A 24653-nucleotide genomic window follows, 5' to 3' on the forward strand; every position below is an offset into this window, starting at 1 on the left:
AAAGACGAGACGTCCGATGGGTTACTTTTCGCTTCACAAGTAAATAGTGTAATTCATCTAATACGCTTTATTGCATAATTATTCACTCCAAACTCAGTTCTATTCGATCGAGCGTTTAAAACCACGCAACACACCATTTACTTACATGGAGACTAAAGATAATCTTAGCCCGCAGCGCTTAACACGTTTAACATGAATAGAAGTTTAAAGAACAGCAAAGAGTAACCACCTTTCTCTCTCTCTCTTATCTTAATCGTATTTAAAAATTGAGTTCGTTAATAGATGAATATATTATTGCCAACCGTAATAGTGTTGTTCCTTCGAAGTTTGTATTTTTCTTGTAGAAAACAACCTTGTTCGAAATGTTTTTTTGTATCATGCATCAAATTGCTTTTGTGTATTGCTTTTAGAGAAGGTGAAATGTGTAGTTTTGTTTGCACTTTTATCATTTGTCTTTGACTTTTTACTAATCTTTTTTTTTTTTCCTGGAGGAAGTAACTAAAGTGCAGGGTTGTACTTGCCTTGTACATTTAGCTCCTTTCGAAGAATGGGATGGAAATCCGCTTTTCTTTTCCTTCTTTTTTAACTCTTCGTATCGCTTAGCATAATTTACGCATCCTATTCCTACATATCCTAGGTAAAACAAACCTAATCAGGATAGTTTCGGCGACCCCCCCCCCCCCCCCCCCCTTCTGCTTACTGTGGCAGTTACTGACAAGTTGCAATACCCCCCATGTTCTCTTCACTGCTAGTGTGGTGTATATTTTTTAAAAATATTATTTAAAATTAAATTTCTTTACACCTTTGCTCCGCGCTACACGCAAAAAAAAAGCATTCGTTGTGAAATGAAGTGAATATACAAAACAAAACGAACGGGATGAAAATCAGTTCCGGGTCGCCGCAGCACACACACACACTTGCTTTTCCTCGGCTCTCCTGCATAGCGAATCCAAAATGCCATTAGCGACGGTCCCGCTATCCTGTCCTGTCCTGTGGCTGAGATTCAATACAGTATGCTTCGTGTTGGACACAGCCAAAACTGCCTGCCCTCACAAATGCTGGCCCATTGCTCGCTCTACTACCATTTGGCACGGGGTTGTGTCTTTCCTTCCTTTCCTTCCGTTTCCATCGTCACAAGAGAATCTTTTTTTCTTTATAAATATACACACATACAGACTGTGGGACAGATACACACACACGACGCAGTAGACAGTCAGCACATTGCTCGCTCGCCCTAAAAATTAAACACCTAAAAGTAAACGGATAATGAACGGCGGAATGAAATAAAAGAAAAACTCAAACACCAAACACCGTCCATTGCAAACGCGTGTCGCCTTACACAACGCCAAATGAATAGTAGGGATGTTCGGGAGATGCTGATGAAGGAATAGGGGAGCGCAAACGAACGAAAGGAACAAACAGCAAGGAAGGATATGCGGGAACCTCGGGGGCAGATACATATATCACACGGAAAATGCAACGAAATGCAACACGCTACTTCACTCCTTAATGTTGAGCTGATGGTTGGGTATGTTTAGGCCCCCGTACTCGGAACCGGACGACGTGGACGCGGTGGCCGAGCCGGGGTCGCCGCCCGCCGTCATGGGTACGTAGAGATCGTCTCCGCTCGCCGGTACGAGCCGCTGGCTGTGCGGGGACGGTGAGGGGGATGATGGTGGCGTTGGGGATGAGTTCGAGGACGAGGATAGATCGTTACCGAGGTTCGACGGTGGGTCGGTGTTGCTACACTTCTTCGGCTCGGTACCGACGGACGATGGTACGGCCGGCAGAAGGTTGTTGATGCGGGGTGGCGCGGACAGGTTGTTGATCGGGCCGCCACCACCACCACCACTACTGCTGCTACCACCGGAGGTATCGCGCAGTACGTTGATTGCCTTCGGGGAACCACCACCCGATGGGCCGGCCATCATGGCTGTGCTAGCGAGCGTACCGTTCGGGAGTGGCGCTCCCGGAACGGTTCCATTTGTGGTTCCGTCCGTCATGCGGAAGTAGTGAGCCTTGTGTGAGCTTCCTGGGCGCGAGTAATCCAGATGATCGTATTCCGTGTCTAGGGGGGAAGGAAAACGAAAAGACGGATAAGAGTAGGGCATAAAAAAGCTCATACCGTATTAACAATCTAGTGAAATCGATGGCTTTAAACGTAATTTACAGAGAGAGGAACTTACAAATGTAGGTACAATTTGAGTCCCGCGATAAAGCAGCTGCATGCGTTTTAATGTTTTAATTAATATTTTTATACGCTAGCACAATTAAAATGCTCTTTTAACGTAAAGCTTTCGAAATGGAACGGAAATTCGCGCTCCAACGTTCACGTTGCTCCGATTGCATACCTTTAGGCGCAACACGGATAATCGAACAATCGACGAAAGGTCGCACAACATTCTTTTCGATGAAATATTTAAACTTTAAATCCCCCTCTTTCGGAAACTTACCGATCGAATCCTTCAACCGAATCTCATCGTACACGTGATCCTTGAAGCAGTTCGGGTTGGTCATGTCCGCTTCGAAGTTTTTCAAGCTCTCCGGTCCGTAGTGTGAGATGGAGTACGCTAAAAGCATGATCAAATAACAGATTATTATACATAAAAAAAGGCTTCTCGGTTTTGCACACCGCACACTTACACTTATCCACACCGTACTCGTTGTCCGGGTAGCTGTACTTGTCTTGCTTCGGACGCCGCCGGCCCGACATCACGTCACGCAGATTGTTTGGCAGCACGTTCCGCAGCAGTCCGGTGCGTGCATCCAGCGGTGGTACGATCGTCCCGTTCGAGGACAGTGTCCCGATTGCAACGCCCCCGTTTGCACCGCCAGTTCGTGCGTACACGGGATTGTCGAAGTGGCTCGGTTGCTCCTGGGTCATGTAGTTAACGACGTGGTTCACTTCGGCCTTCAGATTAGCAACGCGGCGCCGGTAGTAGAGCAGCATTGCGGCGAATATGCACACGAACAGGATCGTTAGTACGACGGCCAGTACGGAGCCAGAAGAGCCTGCGAGTGGGGGATGAAGCAAAAAAAGGACTCAGATTAATGGAAGTGTTTAGGCAGCAAGGAAGAAGGGCACGTACTGGTGCTTAACACAGTGCGCACACACGCTTTCCCGTGCTGCACAGGTGCTAAACGGCACGGTTGAAAAGCCTAATATAGTACAGCACAATCAGCGAGCTAAACCCGTCCCCAGGAACACACACAGCAAACATTACCCAGCAACCCCGCTTCCGGTGCAGTAACTCGTTCGGCCACCACGGACGATGAGTTGGAAGCCTTCTCCTCGGGACCGTTCTTGTCGCCCGTCTCAAATTCGTACATAGCGCGGAACATATCGCGCAGAATGGTCAAATATTCTTCCTGGTATTTACGTGACTCAATGGCAAAATCTTCGCTTTCGGACTGCTGTTCTTGTCCTCCAGAAAGGATTCCTCTCTCCGAAGAGTTCTCAGATGTATCGTCAGGAGGAATACTACCCTTATCGAGCTTCGTTGTGGCGGTTTGTTGGTTAGTGACTGATTCTCCACCCATCCAAGGCGTTGTTGTATAGGGAAGTTCTGTTCCATCACCCTTAGCTGCTGCTGCTGCTGTAGCTATCAACTGATCTACGGTAGCTGCCTCCGTAGAGCTTTCCAAGGTGGACGGTATTGGGATCATATCACCTACTCTCCCTTCAGATTCATTCAATTCATGATAAGTTGCAGCAGTTGTAGCAGATAAATCATCTCCGAAGCTCGTCGTAACGACTCTTGGCTCTTCTCTAGCCAACCTTACTACCATCCCCTGTCCAACCTGCAATACAATCGTCCTATTCCCTCCGTAATCATACCCCTGCTCATCGATCCTCTGCTGCAGATCCACATACGACACATTGACTGTTAAATCTTCCTCCACTGCTACCCGATAGCTTGTGCTGTTGATGAATGTTTCCATGAAGTTTGAGCTGCCGCTTATCGAACCGCTTTCCCCCGTTTGCTCCAGCAGCGTAACATAGGAATGCATCTGCACGAGCGTTAGATCCGCGAAGCCATCCGCTCGATGCAGTATAGCTATCTGCTGACCTGGGCGAATAGAGTGCGTCCGGTTGTAGCTTGCCAGTAAGCTGTTTGCGTAAAGCGAGAATGCTATGCTAACGTTATAAACTGCTGACGCTTCTTGCTGACGATCACGCTTATCGTTCGTAGCAATGGGTTGATGAGGTTCTCGATCATGACGATGCGTTGCGGAATTATTTACTCGCTCTATACGAATGTCGTACCGTTTTGGAGGTGGAACGATTGCTTCCTCGACTAAACGTAGTTCGCCGGGGAAATACGTTACAAATGGCGTTAAATACGGTGAATAAAACACCTCCCTCAATTGCTTAACAGGAAGGAAGAACTGAAGACCTTTTTCTTCCCAAAGTAACCGCTTACCTTCATCGATTCGCGCCTGCGCCATCCGCTCGTCACAGTTCTTGCCGCTCCAGCCCACCATACACACGCATCCTCTAGCCGCGTGGCACAGGAAGTTCCCGGGCGGACACTCGCACGCATCCATACAGTGGTTGCCGTAGAATCCTTCCGGGCACACCTCATCGCACCGGTGTCCCATCCAGCCCGCCTCACAAACGCACGTGCCATCGTTCTTGCGGCATTTGGCATTGTTGTAGCAGCTGCAGCGCTGGCTACAGTTCGTCCCGTAGTACATGTCCTCACACACCGTCTCACACCGCGGCCCGGTCCAGCCCGGCGTACACTGGCACTCGCCGGTAATGTGGTTACATTCGGCCCCATTCCTACAGTCACACTTTCTCGCACAATCCTGCCCGTAGTACCCGGACGAACAGGGATGCTCGCAGGTCGGTCCGATGAAGCCCGGTGGGCAGGTGTACTGGCCGGTGATCGGATTGCAGGTACGATTGCTTTCCGCCGAACCGGGACACCGTTCCATGCACCCGTGGCCAAAGAAACCTTTCGGGCAGGGTTCGCTACAGGTGCGTCCGGTCCAGCCCCGGGCACAGATGCACGCCCCGGTGATCGGATCGCAGGACGAGTTGTTGTGGCAGGTGCAAATTTCGCTACACGTGTCGCCGTAGTAGCCCAGCGGGCAGCGGCTTTCACAGCGCACACCTACAAAGAAAAGGCAAACAAAAAGGTGATTTAGTGCTCGTGTAGTCTAAAGCGGAAGGAAAGCATTTAAAGTATGTTCTTAGCCTTAGGTCCTTCTATCCCGACCCGCCCGCCAACAACTCACCGCCCCACTCGCGCTTGCAAATGCACCGGCCGGTGGTTGCATTGCACGCCAAAATGTTCTCCAAATGGCAATCGCACAGCTGCTCACAGTTCTGCCCAAACCGGCCGGGCGTACACTTCCGGTCGCACAGCTCGCCCGTCCACCCGGCCGGACACGTGCACTGCCCATTGATCGGGTTGCACACGCCACCGTTCTGGCAGAGGCACCTTTCCGTACAGTCGCGCCCATAGTGCTGCGCGTCGCAGGGCCTATCGCACTTGATGCCCTGCCAGCCCGGCGCACACAGACACTTGCCCGAATCCCCCTCGCAGGTGGCCCCGTTCATGCACTGGCACCGTTCGCTACAGTTCTGGCCGTACATATTGTTCGAGCAGGGTTCCTCGCAGCTTTCGCCCTTAAACCCGGCAATACACAGGCACGTTCCTTTACGGGCGGTGGAAGGAATGGAAAAGAAATGAAACGAATCAAATTGAAATAAATGAAGGAAAAACACAGGAAAACAAATAAACGAACGAACGAAAAAATGGGAAAAACACAAACCATCGATATGTGAGCAAGGGGACGAATTTTTGCAGTTGCACGTCAGCTGGCAGTCCTGTCCGTAGCGCAGGAAGCGGCATGGCCTGTCACAGGCACTGTTGCTCCATCCCGGTTCGCACTGACACTTACCGGTCCACGGATGGCACCTGCCCGGTTCAACAACGGCAAACAAATGGAAACAAAAAAAAAGGGGGGGAAACCAAACATAAGCGCCCAACTCAACTCAACCAAACCGGCACCACACTCCCTGCCTGCCTGCGTACATTTTCGTGTTGCTCCACTTGCACTCACAGATGCCGGTACAGTTGGCACCGTACCGATCGACCGGACACACCCGCTGTCCGCAGTCCGCTCCCGTCCACCCGTCCGGACACGTGCAGCTTCCGTCGGCCGAGTCACACAGCGCCTCATTCAGGCACCGGCACGTCTCCGTGCAGTTGATGCCGAACTGATTGTTCGGGCAGGAATCGAGACACTTGGCGCCCATGAAGCCGGGCGCACATAGGCACTGGCCCGTCACCCGGTCGCAGTCGGCACCGTTGAAGCATTCGCAGCGGTTCGCACACTCCAGCCCGTACCAGCCGGGCTGGCAGCGGTTCGCACACACCGTACCGGTGTACCCGGCCGGACACACACACTCACCCGTCACTGGATCGCACGTCCCACCGTTCTGGCAGCGGCATTTCGACTGGCACTGCTTCCCGTGCGTACCGGCCGGACACGTTTCCGTGCACCTAAAGCGGGACAAGCGCAAGAGACTTTAGCAACCGGGAAGCGTTTCCACTCCCCATCCCATCATCACTTACAGTGGTCCCGTGAATCCTGGCGCACAGTAGCATTCGCCGGACACATTGTCACACTTGCCACCGTTTCCGCACTGACAGATTTCGGCACAGTTCTGCCCGAATCGATCGCTCGCGCACGTTTCCTCGCAGTACCGGCCCTTGAAGCCTCGGTTACACTCGCAGCTACCGTCGGCCGCATTACACGCCGCACCGTTCACACACTTGCACGGCTGCTTGCAGTCCGAGCCCCAAACGTTCGGTGGACAACCTGCAAGCGGAGGGAGCGATTAATGTTAAACCCCAAAAGTCCTCCCGCACTTACGCCAACACTTACTAATGTTACAGGTTTTGCCAGCAAAGCCCTTGTTACAGCGGCACACGTCCGGATTGACGCACGTGCCGTTCCCGCAGCCCGCCTTACACTCCGGTATGCAGTGCGTTTCCTCCTCGTCGAGCTGGTAGCCGACGCAACACTTCTTCACGATCCGCTGCTTGTTGATGGTGCGCGTTTCGTTCACCGTTCGGATCTTGATGCGGTACGCGGAGCAGCGGGGCGGTATGCCGAGGCACCACTTCTGGTACCGTTCCTGGTACGCTTCCTCCTTCGGGGTCGTTATCGTGATGGGAATGCTGCAATAAAAAAAGAGGAAAGTTTAACTCCTATTTCTGATTGTTTTTACTTCAATTTATATCGTTCAAGTGCTTCAAGTTCAAGACGGATCCTCCTCAAAACAGGGCATCGGTTTTGGCGTATAAAACATCGATTCCGAAGCATTGTTTCAACTACGCCGACCATGCTCAATATATATATAGTGGAGCTCGCCGCAAGCTTTTACGCCTTATTGATCATAAGTGCTTGTCCTCCGGCCGAATATTTCATCTTCTCTTTCATAGCGCTGTCGAAGCACTAAAGTCTGTGAGGGCAATGAAGAGCCCAGACTACTTTGTGAAAGAAATTTTAAAGGTCTTAAGCTCCTTGTTTGAAAAATCTTTCCGAATATCTCTTGTTTGGTTGCCCGCTCATTGCGGTATTCCAGGCAATGAAAGGGATTCAGATCAATTGGCCAAAGAGGGCGCTTCGGAAGGGTATCTTTTGGATAGGCTGATCCTACCTCACGGGCACATGCGTGCTCCACAATCTCTCTGCATGGCTCGGTGGCAGCAGAGTATGTGGGACACAGATGAGCTTGGGAGGTTTTTACATTCGATCACTCCCCAAGTTAGCTTGAAGCCCTGGTTCCAAGGCATCTCAGGAGATCGTGCGTTCACTCGAATGATGTCTAGGCTTAGGTCTAATCATTTCGCATTGGGTGCGCATCTCCAGCGTATTCAGACGGGCCGACTCCAAAACATGTGGCTGCGGCCTCGGATGCTATGACATAGATCATATTCTATGGTCTTGTCTGGAGTACGAGCCAGCACGACCCTCCTTATTGGAGGCAGTTCAGGACATCGGCAGAACACCCAACGTTACAATTCGAGATCTGATGATGCCTACCTGGGAACTATTTTTGAGTTCTGCCGAGCGAATGGTATTGTAGTTTAGTACCTTACCTCCTTTCCTTCCACCCCTACTGTTTGTCTGTTATATGTGTTATATCTCGCTCGTGTGTATGGCGATGAATGACTGATTGAATGAATGAATGTATGAATTAGTGCGATGATAGAGGGGCTTGGTATGGGCAGAATATCCTGGATATTCCAGAAAGGCGTGTTGCTACGATCAATGAACGCAGACAAGCCAAAGGGATGAAAGAACACTGGATCCCGACACGCAGAATAGTGACGATGGCATATCCCAAAAACAAACGGGATGAGATGATCACTCACGATACCGACCCTCGCTACCAACAATACCTCGAATTTGGATGACCGACCGAGCTCACCCGGGATAAGGTGCTCTTTCACGGTTTGGAGAAGGAAATGTCTCCAAACCATCGTGAATTGTATTAATTTTGTAATTTAGTTTTAAGCAAAACGGCCAGGCCGTTCTTTATGAATAAAAAGAAGTGCTTCAAGTTTCCCCATTGCTTGCACCTTAATTACTCAGGGAAACCCAGTTTCACCTTCGTTCATTCACTGATTGCTCTCGGAGATTGGGCAAGCATGCATGGGTAATGGTGCCGAGCAGCTTGCCTCTAACCCTTACCCACAGGCCGTGTAATTAATTTGCTACCTCGAAGGTAAATCACGCGCCACAGTTACTGCGTGGTGGGGAACTCGTACACCGTACTCACTTTTCCACTTCCTTGCAAACGTTCGGTCCCTCCAGGTGATCATCCTTGACGAGCTCGGTATACGACGCCAAAGCGCGGCTGTTGCAGTAGACGGACACCAGCAGTAGCGCCACCGGGAAGGATGGGATCGCGCTGCTCAGCACCTGTTGCATCCACGGTTTCTTACGTGCTCGTGCCATTGTGTGCAGGCAGAGGATAGAGAACTTCACAAGACACAGACACTGCACTGCACTGCACTACACTTGGAAACTGTTTGCTGTCTGTCTGGCTAATTTTCCACTAGAGGCGATACACTCGTTTGCCTGTTTTTAGCTGTTTAGAGAGGGAGAACTTCATTCATAAAAATCACCACAGTGCGATGACTGCTTACGGCTGTCCAGTGTCGCTACTTCTACAGGTTCTATCTCGGACAGGTACTCAGGTCCCTTCACTAGCCCTTGCACCAACACACTCACAACGCACAACTTCAGTTCTAACCGCAGGGCAATCTCTGTACGATCAGACCTGCACACGTTCCTTCCATAGGCTCTCCGTAGCAATCATCCACTTGTGTCCGCGTCCGTACACGATGACGGCTGGCAATTCTTTGTTCTGACCATACTACCACCACCACTCCGTTCCCTGTGACGACGTCTCACTTCTACGAGCGCCCAGCGTCCCAGTTCATCCCGTTCCTCGATACGCTCGTTCGATTGTGTAACGAGATCTTCATCACCTCAATCTCTGCGTTCGACGATCACTGACGCAACGGTGATGCAGTTCTTACACAGTTCTTCCCCAGTCTCTCGTCCAGGAGAATTGGCACTTCGCGCCTCGCTTTATTCCGTTACCCCAATTGCACCAGGCGGCCTGCAGAAGAAAGTGAATAAACAAAAGAGATACAAAGATTAGTTAGTTAGCGGTTAGCATGAGGTATTTATACGGTAACGGTACGACTGACCAACGACGACAAATTGATGCTTAGAGGAAGCTTCTAATTAGCATAACTGTGCCGGAGGAGGAACAACCCGTGAGTTATCGTCCTTTGTGGAGGTTAGAATTGTGCGCCGTGTTGGAAGTGAATCATAGAATTAAAAAATCGCACAAGATTGCTGGCGATATCTCTTCAAGATCACGAGAAGATCTGAAATTTGCGGTGGTAATACAATTTTTGGGCAAATAAATACCTGATCTTGTACTAAGCTTCCTTTTTCAACAAGCCACAACCGCTCTTGATACGATTACAACTATTATTCTGAGTGAGGACTTTGGACCTCCTCCTTGCCAGATAGCTTCAGTGCTGAAGTTTCTTTGTATACACACACACACACACACACACACACACACACCATTGCATCGTCTCCCGTCCTCGAACGCTTTGTTGTCACACGTAAGGGGAAGAATTCTAGCTACGAAAAGCTTCCAGCTACCCTCGGCAAACGGCACAATAGCATCATAAATCATTGCCTATCGTACCGTAGGCGATTTATAAGACAGTTTCTTTGTTTCTTGTACGATTTGCAAATACTTAAAAAGGGGAATTTATAATCCCCAACCTTCCGATAACATGCATGATCGTTGTACGCAACAAAATAAGCAACCGATCACAAGTTCCAGGAAAATGGACAGGAAGGAACGCGTGCTGTAACGATGGAAAATAACGCCACCGCAGCACCAATTAAACCAACCGCGCCGATCGCGCTCCGATCGATCGATTACACAGCTCCACATCGTCGCACAGCACATTCCTTCCCTAGCCCCGGACGAGTTGCGCATTTGAAATTGGATACCCGCGAGTCAACACTATGTTGTGGCAGTTTCTACGTCCTTCTGGTGACAGTTTATCGGTGGCAATTGCAGCGCCTTGTGTGAGCCTGGTGCATGAATCACAGACGGAGCGAACAAGAAACGGAGCCAATTGCTTCCCTATCGCCCAGCGTGTGCGTGTACTCATACCGATCGCCGTCTTCTGTGACAAGTGTTCCTTGTTTGCTTTTGCCCAGTGCGTTGCTTTATCGCAATCCGAGTGGTGGTGGTGGTGATTGCTGTTGTTGGATGTCCCACCATCAAGTGCATATTGATATATACCCGTAAGGTATCTTCGGTCGGCAGGAGAGATACGGCCCCCGATAAGTTCCCGTTCCCGAGCATTATGAACCTAAAATGCATCCGTAAGGGTGTGTGTGTCCGATATGCAGTGCCTTATAGGGTGTGCTGCCGCGGTGCTTATATATCTCAAAGAAAAAGAATAAACGATAATGCTGGAACTGGAGGAGGCCTTCCGTCAATGACTCAAGAGCTAGTCGGGGTAGAGAACGTCAAGAATCACGATCACACTTGGTTTGGCGGCCCCCGTTTATGGCTTTGTTCTGATGTGTTGTAATCGTGGCACCATTATAATATGCTGGTTCCGGTGCATTCAGGGCTACGATGCAGCGGCGAGTCATCGCCTGCACATGAAAAGTGGTTTAGACACGTCCCCCGAACAGGCCATCCACCAGCCGAAGAAGAAGTCAAAGGGCAACGGTCTGGAGGGTGTTCTGATAACCGCCACGCCGCAATGGACGACACTTGAGCCCATAAAGATATACGGCAGACATCGTTTATCGTACTACTTCACAAGCCTAGCTATTCCTGGACAGCGAACTGCAGCTTTCGATCCAATGCCTTGTCGTGAAGCGATCTTTCAAGCACCAACGATAATAGCTCCAAAAATGTTTTCTTAGTTGATTTTTCGGTAAACCAAACGATGCCCCTCCATCGTCCACACTTTCGCGCACTCGAGGTGACCTCATTGGGTGTTGTTTGGCGGAGTGTTTATTGTTTCCTTTTGTACGATCATTAATTGCGAACCAACCAGCGTCACGAGCTGTTGCGTTGTTTCGTCAATGGCTGGGGTCCTCAAATTTTTAGCTAACTCAGCTCAATTTTGGAGCGCGTAATTCGGTTCGTGTTCCGCCTTTCGGTGATGAGGCACCGTAGGAGCACCGTATAAAATGCAATAAATGCAAAAAGGATTATTTACAAAATCGATCAATCGATAGTTGGAAGCGTCATTCGAAAGGGTTAGCGTTACGACAACCCGCAGAAGGAAGTGGACGGCACGGATTTATTAATTATTTAGCACCAATCCGTTCGGTTCGTGCGGCTGAGGCATGTTACTTCTAAAACAAACGGACCAACGTCAACGTCGCCGCAACTGTAAATTGACGCTGAACGATCGGATCGGTGTCACATAACTTTCGGGACGCGTTCGGCGTTTCTTCTGTTTGTGCGTTGTTTTATGAAGAGCTGACTGGCTGGCTTATTGTTTGTTTCGTTTGTTAGCTTTAAGCAGGGACATTCGCTACAAACTGGCTAGGCAGTGTTGGTGTTGAGTTCTCTTTCTGCACGCCAAGAATGGAACGAGGTGCGACATTGCCTGAAGTTCTCGAATTAACACTCCAACGTCACAATGTAGTTAATATGTCTCCCTGGTGCCCTCTCGGCCATTGTGTTTCACAAAGCTGCACATCCAAAGTGGCTTTTCCACGGTCACAGCGCACACACGCCTTCCAAATTCGAAGGCGCAATGCGTCCCCATGTGCCAAATAATAATTTAGCGGAACAAACTAACGAACGAGCCCGTCTCGTTCGGCTCGAGTGTCGTCACTTCGCTTGGAACCATGTGCTCGGTAAGAAAATCATCTTTTTTATTATTATGCTCGAACCAATTGGCCGATTTGCGTCTGGATGTTGTGAGTGACGCATCAAATTGTACTAAATTTCATCTCCGTGTATCTGGCAGTATCCCGCGGCCGCGTGACTCATACCTGTAGTGGTGTGAAGCAAGTGACCTCGGCCTAACCGCAGGCCGCACTTAGCACCCTAGGACGTGCTCGCCGAAAAAATGCTCCCCACCAGCTATAGACCGCCGATTACATCTGTCAGGGCAGGGATTTTCGACAAGGCAGCTGAACATTGTCTGGCTCGAACGTGACCGTATTCTCGGAAGCTGACTTTTAGCTCATCCGTCTTGACCACCAAGCCCCAGTGGGTGAGATAATTGGCGCCAAAGCGCTAGAGACGATCGCTCATTCATCACCGGCTTACAGTTGGCGGTCGTGTCTGTAGTAAACGGATCTACACAGCGTGCCCCATTGACTGCCTGCCGGGGCCAGAATACCAAACACACCAATCCACTCTACCAGACCAGTGCGTTTCCTCTGTGAACGAGTGTTTCCTCGGTTACGAGGAAATTTTCTTGAATCACTCCGAACAGAATCCGTGTCGAACGCGCCCCGATACCGAGGTTACGTTTGAACATCTGTTAAATATTCCCCATCCCCACTCCCAGGGCATAGAGCAGCAGCGCACGTGGGACGATGATCTGTGGGTGTAGTATTTATTGCTTTCCAAGATTTGCTGTACTTTCAGATGCAACGGGCTGCTAGCGTGCTCGGCAGCAGTGTAGACACTGGCCATGAAACACCGGCCTCTACAATGTAGATGTAGCCAACAATGAGCCACAGTGAGCTTGTCACAATCGAAAAGGTGACCAGGAAGATGCATTTTACTGTCAAACTAGTTAAACGAGCAATTGTTTGGGAGAGCTTCCTCAAACTAAAGTCATCGTCTATGAGCATTCTTTTCCGAAGACATCCCTGCGCGGGACGCCAACTGTTCAGGGAGACATCTTCTATGGGAGAATCATTCCTTAAAGGTTTGATTGTACCGGAGCGAGCAGCTTCTTTAATTGAGTTGTGGGGCAGTGTGTCTTCCGAGTACGAAATTAGCTGATGCACGCGTTGGTAGTTGTTGTAGTAGGAAACCATTCTCCGGGAAGGGTTCACAGAAATGTTCAGCAAAGTACGTGTAACCAGAAGATTTAATTTTTGGAACTGCAAGAAAATCCACCAACGAATATCGTTATCTTAACATCAGGAAGAAAAGATTCCTGCATTAGATACGATACCTGGAAGTATGTCCAACGCTTCAACAACTCGCTGGATTCGTATTTTACATCCATAAGGACAGGCTTACAGTTACATGCTGGCAACACTGACGGAATGATAACGAGGCGACACACAGGGCATCGATCCGGAAGCCTTGGTCCGAAAGTCTTGAGACTCAACCGTTCATACGCTTCGCACGCTGTAAGTTAAGTAAGGAAATGTAGTTCAAAACAGCAACACTCGAAGAATGGTCGCCTCTAGCTGATGGGGAACCAGCTCCAAAGCGCGCAAGAGTTACGCGACCGCGCATTTGGATATATTATTCAATCTATTTTCATTGCACTCCCAGCTATTTATATGGCGCACCACATTCAGTCAAGTGAACGCGTCTAATCCGAGCCGGGGAAAGTGATCTACTCACGCACAATGCGTTCGCATTGAATCTAACCAAAAGAGGGATGGAAAAACGGCATACCAGCTGCAGAATTGTACATTTTATATCACAAAAACAAACACGGCCACACAAACAGTAGCGTTTCGGATTTAAGTTTGACTTCAGGGGGTGACAAGTGACGAGTCATGGCATACTTCAACGCGGCTCATTTTCGTTGAAAAAGAACTTCGAGAAAATCAGTTTCCAAGGAGATTTCAACGCCAACTGATTTTTCGTTCGCCGTTGCCCAGGGTGTGATTAATTACGCGATCTATTAACACATCAACCGTTACCGGATGCCCCTATAAAATGGTTTATCAGCTTCTAATGGCTTCATTCGTTTCGTCTGATCAGTTCCGATTCCGTAGGCGCCAACAATGCAGGCATCCCTAAGTACGAAGGAAAGCCCATAAATATTTATTTATGCTTCAAAGTCGGCTGTACTGCAGGGTAGCCCACTTCAAACGCAACTCCACGGAAGCTGGCATTAATGTTCGTCCATTCTGTGATTTATGCCACACACACATCCACAGCAGTGTCGCTACCAATCATCAGCAAATACCAGCATACAAACAGCCGCTGCTTTGGGTGCGCGGCGCTCTTACTTTCCTCTCTATCTACTGCGCTTCACCGGCACATCGGAACCGGACCCGTGACGGGAATTGGTCAGGGAGTTTGTTGTTCCCTAATAAATGTATTATTAGGCCTGGCGGCTTTCAACGCGCGCGGGTGCTGAAACAGGGTGGCCAACAGCAATCAGCACACATTTGAAGATGCTGTTTCCTGTGACGTTAATCTTGTCGCAAATAAAAAGAGAATTAATTTGAGGCTCGTTTGGCAAGTGTTTGTCTGGACGCCAGTGACAACTGTTCCATATCAGTTGGGGTTTTCCATTGATTATGTTAAAAACGGTTGTGCGACTAGTAGAGCCGTTATCACACACGCCACCAGTCGTTTGTAAACAGTGAATTGTATGCCGCTTATTATGCAAAATAAACAAAAAGGAGGGCAAGTGAGGGATGAATCAAGTAGACTTGGTTGAGTCACGGACTGTGACTTGTGATACGATCGCAAAAACAATTGAGCATCAATTCACGAAAAACAGCGCGCATTATGACCTTTCATAGGGTCCTGCCTAATCTACCACATTCTGGTGACTCATATGCATACCGGAAATTGGTGCACCTACCCACATCCACATGCCCAAGGCCACATCAATCAAGTGGGAAATGGATTACCAGTGAGGTTTTTTCACCTGATACGAAAAGTTCAAGGTAATTACCGATCGATATCGGTCAGAGCATCGATTAAAGGTGATTGCTGCAGAGGCAATCATCAGATGTGGTCACAAAACACGTCGCACCTTTTCTCCTACAGGCAATCACACACGCGAAGGGTGTAGTACTTTCTATCACGGATCTCCCCCTTAACGGTCACGTTGCTATTAATTTTCCATTACAAATCTACCACACGGATGCATAATTTATGTGACAATACGCGCATGTGAGTACACACACGCAGGCGTCGATTTCAATACGCGCGCAATCCCTGTCGTCATCGACGTCATCCGCACACGTAACGGAAATGCAATGACATTAAATGTTTATCAACGGCGGGTTTTCCTTTTTTTTCTCTCCTTTTTCGTGCCCTGAGTGATAGTGCCATTGTATTTACAAACAGTAGAGATTATACGTTGCGATAAAGGGGATTCATGCACTAGTTGGCTGTAATGTAGTGCTGTCGGTATCATTTCACTGTGCCACTGTGAGGGAACCTTAATTATACGTAGATCAACAGTTAACTTCAAAGATTACTACTTTTAAGCATTTAGCATGTGAAGATCCTATGTCCTAGCGATGACCTCAGCTGTCCTTTGAATTAAGCCACATCAGTTTATTTGAGTCCAGCATATCCTTGAACGGAGGATTCGTGTTACCTGAGCAATTGGCTATATCTGTTTGAAAGCCCAATTCCTGCCCACCAGATAGCCTCCGAAGAGAGCCTTTTGGCTTTGTAGTTCCACAGCTTGGGAGAAAATCCTCAACAAGACAGACAATACTATACAAAAACTCCAATCATAGCTTCTCATATCTTAGCAGCAAAAAACCACTCAGAACGAGCGTCTTAAGGCGTTTTTGATAGAAAAGACTTACAATTTCCCTTAGCAGCTTCTAGTAGCATTTGTAGAGTAAGCCTCAATCGGAGGACCTCTGTAGGCAAGATGGAGGATCAACTGATAACTAGGGACAAATTAACTGCCAAAAACTATGCAAAAACCTCCTAAACAACCTGACACGGAGCAGCAATTTAGTTGTAAGCTTTAAGAGCCATTGGATAATTTCTTATAAGGTTGTTGCGTCATTCGTAACACTCTGCCGTTAATTTCACTTTCGTTTTCATTTGCTCTTGAACATGGAGGATCAAACAAAAACCTGTAATTAGGCAACCATCTTACGGTATATCTCTACAAAAAAAACCCCCGTCATAAAACATTCCTTCCATCCATGAAAGACGCCTCTTTTTGCGAGCCTTTCGATTTAATTCGTCATCCACCACCACTTTCGCTTGTCTAATAGCTGCTTGCTGTTCCACATTAGGTGGCGCTTTTTTTTTTCAATCGACCCTGCGGCTCTCGATCAGTGATAAACATTCAACTCGCAACATGTGCTACCTACCGTTGTAATTAATACTTTAGAGAGAGCCCCGCGAGACCGAGCCACCCGAGGCAAAACGGGAACATATTGATCCACATTTTTGCGTGATACGGAAGAAAGCCAAGTGACCGCCAGCTGACCACTTTCCATTCCGTCCGCGGGCCCGTAAGTGGGGATGGATTGGCCTTGCAAACCTTTTTCCCCTTCGCTCGGTGGGAGAATGACGCCCTGTAGTGGGCCGTTAGATAATTTCATCGGCAGGGTTTCCTAATGCGCATAAATCGCATCGCTAGGGTAAGCGGATCGGGTTGAAACAATAAGCCCCGGTAGCGATCCACACGCAAACCTGTTGGTACGACGCCGCCTGCCGAGGGTGAATTTTATTTTCCCACATGCACCGCCAATTTCCACTCTATGTTCGTGTTTTGCGTGTGTGTGTGTCTGTGTTAAGAGTAAGTGCAGTGTAATAGTTAGTTGCAACGATAAGGTCACGAAAGCGCATTAAAAGGGGAAAAGCGATGTTGTCGGTTGGCTTCAATAGTGATGAAATGATATCAAATTTCTCATCGCTGGACATCACTTCAATTTCATAATGGTTTCATAATGTCTGTTTTGAAAGACAAAAGTAATCAAAGTTAATATCACTTATCCTCTAACTAAGAACTCATCCTTATGCTATTTCAGCAAAATGCCCATGTCTCAGTTGCACATTCCAGCTGCAAAACTGCAACTCCTATGCATAAACCCTTGGTATAGAAATAGAATGCTTCCTTCATCACTTCTCCTCACCCTTGTCTGACCTCAATCGGCACCATGAAACCACACCAATTCCACCACGGGAAAAGCAGGGACACAGCCATAGAAGCAAAGCAAGCAAGTACCCTTATATGCGGGTAACAGACGAAGGTAATTGCACCCCTAACCGTCACCCTTATGACCCGCGACTGTCTAAGCCCTGAAAACCCACACAACACGACCGGACTCCGGAGTCGGCTACCCGCACCAAACGGGACCTGGGAAAGTCCCCGAGGCGCCGTTTCCCTCTTCCACCCAAGATCGGGTCCAATGAAATATTTATTTACCCATAAGCTTCCAGCATTTGCAAACCGTCTTTAAATGGCACCCCGTTGGCGAGGATCACTTCGGAAGTAAACTGTTCTGCATCGACACTTTTCAACTTCCAACAGCAGTGAGATCGATACGGTCACAAGAGAGTCATGATGAGAACTCTTTTCAATAATTCAAAGGCATCAATTGATTCTGTTCACACAACAAGCGCACAATCGCGACACGACGATGATGACGACGGCGTGCCATTTGGTGTGTTGTGACCGAGACGAACTGATCGATGATTTAGCAATCTGGGACATCGTGGTGGATGCAAACAAGAGGAGAAAGTATGTAGGACACGCTGTGACCGCATGTTGACGCGTTCAGTGGGGAGAAAGTGAACGATTGGCACAAGAAAAACGTCCGGGTGTCAAGACCTATCTAAATATTCACGACAACTTAAGACACATCATTGATAAATAAAAATTCACAAACTCGATCTTTAAGCTTCGACTACGGTTACTCTATTAGCTGTATCACCCCAAAGCCGATTTGTTTTGCATGACCGTTCCATGAATTATGTAGACCCAGTCCAACCCTTCCAGGGAAGCGTTTCTATGCTACTAAACTTATCAACAAAAGCTTGTAAAGTTGCTGCTTGTAAGCAGTTCGGAGAATCTGATGGCACTGTTCCACAGTTCGACCTCATTTGTCGATTGATCTGATTTGATTCCACAGAAGCCTTGCATTACAAACATTGGTTTCTAGTAGCACAGAAATAGATCTTTATAACTTGTACCTAGAATTTGTACTTAACCCACATTGATGGCTTCACATTTCAAGGTTTATCAATAAGATCCTTACATCGGACAAGGGTAGTCCCTCGCCCTCTCTCTCTCTCTCTTATGTTCGTGCTTATCAGGCTTGATTGGCACATAACCCTCTTGATTTATGGCAAGTGTGCTCCAAACCGGCCGTTCTGGAGGCGATCCATCAATGCTTCTTGTGGATAAACAGGGCGCAAACTAGTTTACAATTTGTGATGAAATTGCATAAAAATATCTCATTCCTGGGCCAAGGTGTACTAGCGATGATCGGAATGGAGGAACAGTGGAGTGAACAGTGGATCGTCTATATGAGGCCATAAATTTGTTGCTTTTAATTGCCATTGCCACACATTCACACAACGGTGCTGATTGTTCAGAATTTGTCCATATGTTCATGTCGGTGACGATGATCCTGTTTCCATCTTGTGCACTAGAACTGTTGTCATCAATTTCAAGTACTCGGAAGTACTCAATGTGAAGATAAATTATATGCCAGTTCCGTTTTTCGCATGTGTCTTATCCGCTCGTTTAGTAGCTGTTGCGTTGTGTCGTACATGGGCAGCTTGCATCTGTGCTTAATTTTAATCGTTTAACGACCGTATCGAGACACATCACTATAGTTTCTCGGTTCCTTATCAAAGTAGGTTTCCCTATGTTCCTGCGCGATAATGATGCTATTATATAGCGGCCAATATTTGCTAAGCGAAACAGGCGTGGCATGCATTTGTAAATGCTAACTACTGGAGTGGAGTCGTCGGTGTGTTTGTGTCTGTGAGCCAAGCCTTTAAGACGGTGATAAGATAAGCGTAAGACGACAGAAGAGTACGCATTCTATGTGTCTTTCATCATTCGTGTAGCGCGTTAGAGCGGGAATGTTATCGAGCATCCAGCCCTCAATGCTTCCCGTATCGTTCGTGGAGACCCTTGAAGAACTCCCAGAAGGTGAGGTTAAGCATCGTGTGTGGAGCCACTCGCAGGTACATTGGCACGAATCCCTTGTAGTAGCCGTGGATGCCTTCCGATCGGTAGATCTTCAGGAAGCAATCGAAGATGTTGGTGTACAGCAAGCCTTTCCCGTTGGCGGATACGGCTGTGGGGAGAGAGAGATTGGTTTGTCGATAGGATAGGAGGGATGGTTAGCATGTTTCTTGGGAGATATTTTGCGCCCTTACAATCAGAGACGCACCTTGATTGGTCATGCGCGTCGTCACGACATCGCACGGAGACATCAGCACACTGGTCAGAAATCCCGCCACAGTACTGCTGGCCAGTGCAGTCAGTACAATAGACTGCTGGAACACTTCGTACCGCAGGAAAAACTCTTTGCACGCACTGAACGAAGACATCTGAGCCGATGATCCAACAACCAGACGGGCTAGGGTTGCCGTGTACCCTCGGAACAGTCCTCTAATTCCGCTTTGCCGGTAGATATTCACAAAAGCCGATAGAGTTCCGCTGTGATGATGCTGAAACCGGGCCGTGTACGATCCGGAGGTGACGGCCTGCAGCTGCGTCTTCACCACATAGAATGGGCAGGATGCTGTGGCACTTGCCAGCCCAGCACATCCACCCCAGAACAGCGAGAGCAAAGGTGTCAGCGACGGATGTTGGGCACTCTTCGTCCAACCGAGATTCTCCGCCGTCTGGTACGTCCCCAGGCGGACACCGTTCATAGAAAACTGATACAGCAGGGCGGCCGGAAGTCCCTTCTGCAGGCCGCGCAAACCATCCGTCCGGACCACAGTGATGACGGACTGCCGGATGCCCTTGTACGCGCGCTCCTTGAGATTCTGCTTCGCTATCAGCTCGCCCTCCAGCTGTTGGCGTGTTTTGAGCACATCGAACGGGTTCGTAAACAGCACGGCACACATCGACGAGGCACCACCGAGCAGGAACTCCATCCTTTTTTACTGGCGGCGAACGGTTCCAACTGGGCACCGAGCGGTACGAACCGAGCGTTGGCTTGTCCTAAAGTTCTACGCCAACACTCCCGGGCTACAGAGCTGCCTGCAGGGTCGAGATACAGAGATGTTTCTAAACTGTTTCCTTTGTAAGACACAGCGGAATGGTCAGCAGCAGTGGTTTGTGATAAGCGTGTTGGATAAGCATCGAACAGAAGTTGCAGTCCTCGCACACAGAGCGACCGATAGAGAGCAAGCCTTATCTTATCGTTGGCGATGGTGTTCCAAAGTTTGTTTTTCGACTAATGCGGAAACACACGGAAACATTTTGGGGATAACGCATGAAATCGCATTTTAGAAAAGAAGGAACATTAAATGCATATTTCTTACGTTATAAATCACGACACTTGTCAGAAGCTCACATGCAAAAAAGTGGTCAAGTCATCCCCAAGATCAGTTCTTCCCACCAGAGAGCGAAAGACACGCAACAATCAGAAGTAGCGCACCGTTTAACGTCCCAATCAAGAAGAAGCGGCTTAACATTCCATGTTCCTGATTTTATTATAATTTTATAGCTTTGATGTGGTCTTAAGAAAGTCTCGGAAACGAAAGGAATCAAATCATTCTTTTTGGAATCCTGCGTATCATGCAAGAGAGTCACGAGGAGTCCCAAAAGGAAAAACCAAAATCCCTAACCTTTCCTAAGCTCCTGGGGGTTAATGTACGTACATCGGTCCCTTCTTTTTATGCTCAAACACAAAAGCTTAGAGATCCCTTTCTTCCTATGTTGTATGCTTCAACTTCGTTAGGATTCTTAGAGCATTGTGTGCAGCCCAAACAATGCGACAAGTTGAAACCGGTTGATTTTGTGAATTAACCTGTCGTATCGTTCCCTTTGCATTGAACTTTGCTTGCTTTCCTTGAGGCCCTTTAGGAAAAGTTCTTCTCGATTTCGTTCCGCCTTTTAAATGTTCTTATCAAACTTATCAAACAGATGGGTTGAGGATGAAAACATTACTCAAAATGTTGGATACATGATGATCGTGCAACTGTTCTATAAAGAAAAGGTTCATTAGCCCACACACTTCAAACACAGCAGACATCGTCCCATTTTAAAATTCCTTTCCCTTGCGCTCATACGTGCGTGGGACACAACAACCCTTCATGTACAAAAATAAAAGCGGCCGTTCTTCCGTATCGTGTTCATAATTTAAGCTGGATGCTGGATTCATGCACTGGAGACAGATTTTGTCGTTTCTTTTTTACTTTGCATCACAACCAAAGTCTGGGATTGTGTCCTCAATTTGCATACCGAAGATGCACGCTCCACTCGCATCGCCTGGAGATGTACCGGTTGGCAGCTCTGTCTGCATCTAATGATGCACGTATGCATCGTATGGCTCGAGGCCGTGGGCAACAGTGCGTGTCAAAACATGTGCCCTATTGCACTTTACAAGGATTGTTTGCAAGCGTTGTTGTTGACAAGCGAAAGTCTGGCGACCGTTGGTCGGCGGGGGAAACGGATGATTTGAGATGCTGGGAGCAGTGGATTCGCGATAAGAGAAAGTCTATGTTATTATCACGTTCTTCCATGGAGACTACTTTTCAAAACTTCAAACAAGCGCTTGATGGAAGAGGTTCTTTGTTGAAGGACCAACTGGAGGAACTAGAACTATTGGAGAGCATTGTACGAGGAGTTTTGTAAACAATAAAGCGTCCTAGAGTTGTTATAACAACAATAAGCGATCTGTCAGATTTCTGCAATATCAAGCAAAATCTTTTGTGATGTTAATCATAGCAGCCAATGTTGTATTGGTTTGCATACACAAAAAAATCTCTGATCACACTAGGCCTTGACAACGTCCTGCGTTGTCAGATCTCACGCGTAGTCCCAAGTCCCGAGAGACACTCTCCAATTCGTTCTAATTAACATTTGAAACGGACTGAACAGCATCTCCCTTCCCATTTATGTGTACGAAGGTCGAACACCACACAGATCGTCACCCCGGAGCACATTTTTTGCTGATTCGGGTACGTTAAAACGTGACAAATATAAACAAGGGTTGAGAGCACATTGTTCCACGTTGGCTTCGGATGCTGGTTGGCGGTCAAAATCATCCCTCGTCGGCGTAAGGTGGAGAAAGAGGTGTGAAAGCCGATGACACTGACATTGGGACTAGCGCGCTCTCGGTTCGATTGCATCATGCGCATTCGTTACAACCGAACGACTCGGGGACGATGCACCTTCCGGTCCGACATTATCATCCCCTTTCGCAAAGGAAGATTCTCAAGGGGTGGGGGTGAGTTTGAGAGATTTTAATTCTGTCTCTCTTTTTCACGTAATCGAAGCACCGTGTTCTTTGGAAGACGAAGTATGTAGCTTTTGCCGACTTAGAAGCTTCCTTTTACATCATCATTCTTCTTCACGCCAAGACAGAGTTTACTTACCTCGTGCGGTCCGGTCGATACACCCACTGCCTCCCGCGTGACCTTTGTGTGCGATGTGATTGAGGATGCTGCAAGGACTTGCTGTACTGTATGGCCTTACAGTAGGCGAAACGGAATCGGAAAAACTGTACAGAAACAACTTTATGGCGTGCTGCTTCTTCGACTGGGGCGACCGTCACGTATATTTACGCCCTAGCACAGTGTGCCAGTGGAGCAACAGCGACAGCTCCACCGAATCTACACATATGCGCAACAAACTTTCCACCAACACACGTGTGCGCACCGCCAACGATGGTGCGTGTTTCTATTCACACTGTTTTATTTATTTGTACGAAACGAAATTGAACCAGCTGCAGATACAGCATAAAAGTGAGGGTGAAAACACACGAAAAAAGCGACTTAACTACAAGAAACAGAAGGGTGGCCGGATGGGAGGGACGACTGACAACACTGCATACTTTTGCCCGTTCCACAGGTTTTATTAGCCCGACGCGCACACCACTACACTCGCACCGCTTGGATCGCGCGTTGGTTGCGTTGGATACGGCAAAGCTGTATACACTTCTCTCTCGCACACACTTTCACACACGCGCGAGTCGTGACGGTGTGAGCAATATATTGGGCAGGGATCTTGCTCGCTTGATGGGGTGATGATGGTCATTTAAATAATTTAAACGGAATAATGAAGCGAAACGAAAAGATTTAGAGGAAGCACAAACTTGAGAACGCTTTTCTTTTCCCTCCACTACACACTTTTGATAAACATCTTCTTAAACATTATTTATTTCACCATCTCCACTCCACAATCCACGCACTTCATGTTTCACCAACACAAAACCAGTTAGGCACTGTAGATTCTGCCACCCCGGGGTAGGCGCGATGATGGCAAAAAGGGTTGCAAAATTTTGCAATTGCACCAGCAAATACATTTAATAACTTGCAGCTGGGCACGTCCTCACACGTCGCCAATCGTTAACGGACACAGCACAAACATAGCAGGCGTTGCGTTTGTAAACCAGCAACAGGAAATGAAAGTTATGCACTCGATTCGACTCGATTCGTGCTGGATGATGGATGAGCAAATCGTCACGATTCCTGTACAAAGCGACACGCAACAACACGACGGAAAACCCAACCTCTATCGATGCGTAGAAACGTATTCTAATGAAAAATTAGCACATTGAAGCAATGCGAACACGAAAACGGCACCGGCACGGCGCTTTCAGGGCAGGGAATTTTCGCGCGACTCACAAAAACGTTTATTGTTGTTTAGCGCGAGCCCAGAGCTCGGCTCGGTAAACAAAGCGGCGTACCTGTCGTCTTCTCACAGTGGTGGATGCTGTGGAAGGAAGCACTTTTTTTAGCAACACTAACCTATACACACTGGACACGCATTATGCACAGCGCACAACATTCGACACTGAAACACTATTTTTTGATCAAACACCGCTGACGGAACGGGAACGAGAAACGGCACAAACGCAGATAAAATTAAGACACGTCCGCGCGCACCGAGAGCTGCAGTGAGAAAATAGATGGCCGTTGTTTTGTGTCCATTGCAGCCCGTGATGTTTTCTTGAATTTTATGTGACACGCACACTACCATGCGTGGATTATAGCC

The 24653-nt window shown here is 48.1% G+C and overlaps 2 protein-coding genes across 9 annotated transcripts; both read right to left on the reverse strand.

Moving 5' to 3' along the window:
- Positions 1–21: 21 nt before the first annotated feature.
- LOC118510197 (protein draper) lies at positions 22–24575 on the reverse strand. Of its 8 annotated transcripts, XM_036051726.1 has the most exons (12): positions 24407–24575; positions 8807–9118; positions 6904–7199; positions 6591–6837; positions 6048–6518; positions 5785–5930; positions 5245–5667; positions 4425–5120; positions 2644–3012; positions 2454–2570; positions 1718–2068; positions 22–1249 (listed from the first exon to the last, which is right to left on the reverse strand). In XM_036051726.1, exons 2-12 carry the CDS (start codon positions 8983–8985, stop codon positions 1242–1244), a joined length of 3303 nt encoding a protein of 1100 aa, XP_035907619.1. In that variant the 5' UTR covers positions 8986–9118; positions 24407–24575; the 3' UTR covers positions 22–1241. The 8 variants fall into 8 exon arrangements, with proteins under 8 accessions (XP_035907619.1, XP_035907613.1, XP_035907617.1 ...); XM_036051720.1 differs by having other exon boundaries at positions 22–2068; XM_036051724.1 differs by having other exon boundaries at positions 45–2068; positions 8807–9136.
- Positions 19174–20911, reverse strand: LOC118510206 (solute carrier family 25 member 35-like). The gene is made up of 2 exons (XM_036051743.1): positions 19870–20911; positions 19174–19773 (listed from the first exon to the last, which is right to left on the reverse strand). The coding sequence occupies exons 1-2, from the start codon at positions 20582–20584 to the stop codon at positions 19577–19579; spliced, it is 912 nt and encodes a 303-aa protein (XP_035907636.1). The 5' UTR covers positions 20585–20911; the 3' UTR covers positions 19174–19576.
- Positions 24576–24653: the final 78 nt, after the last annotated feature.

This window comes from Anopheles stephensi, chromosome 3 (assembly GCF_013141755.1).
Source record: "Anopheles stephensi strain Indian chromosome 3, UCI_ANSTEP_V1.0, whole genome shotgun sequence".
Taxonomy (NCBI): domain Eukaryota; kingdom Metazoa; phylum Arthropoda; class Insecta; order Diptera; family Culicidae; genus Anopheles; species Anopheles stephensi.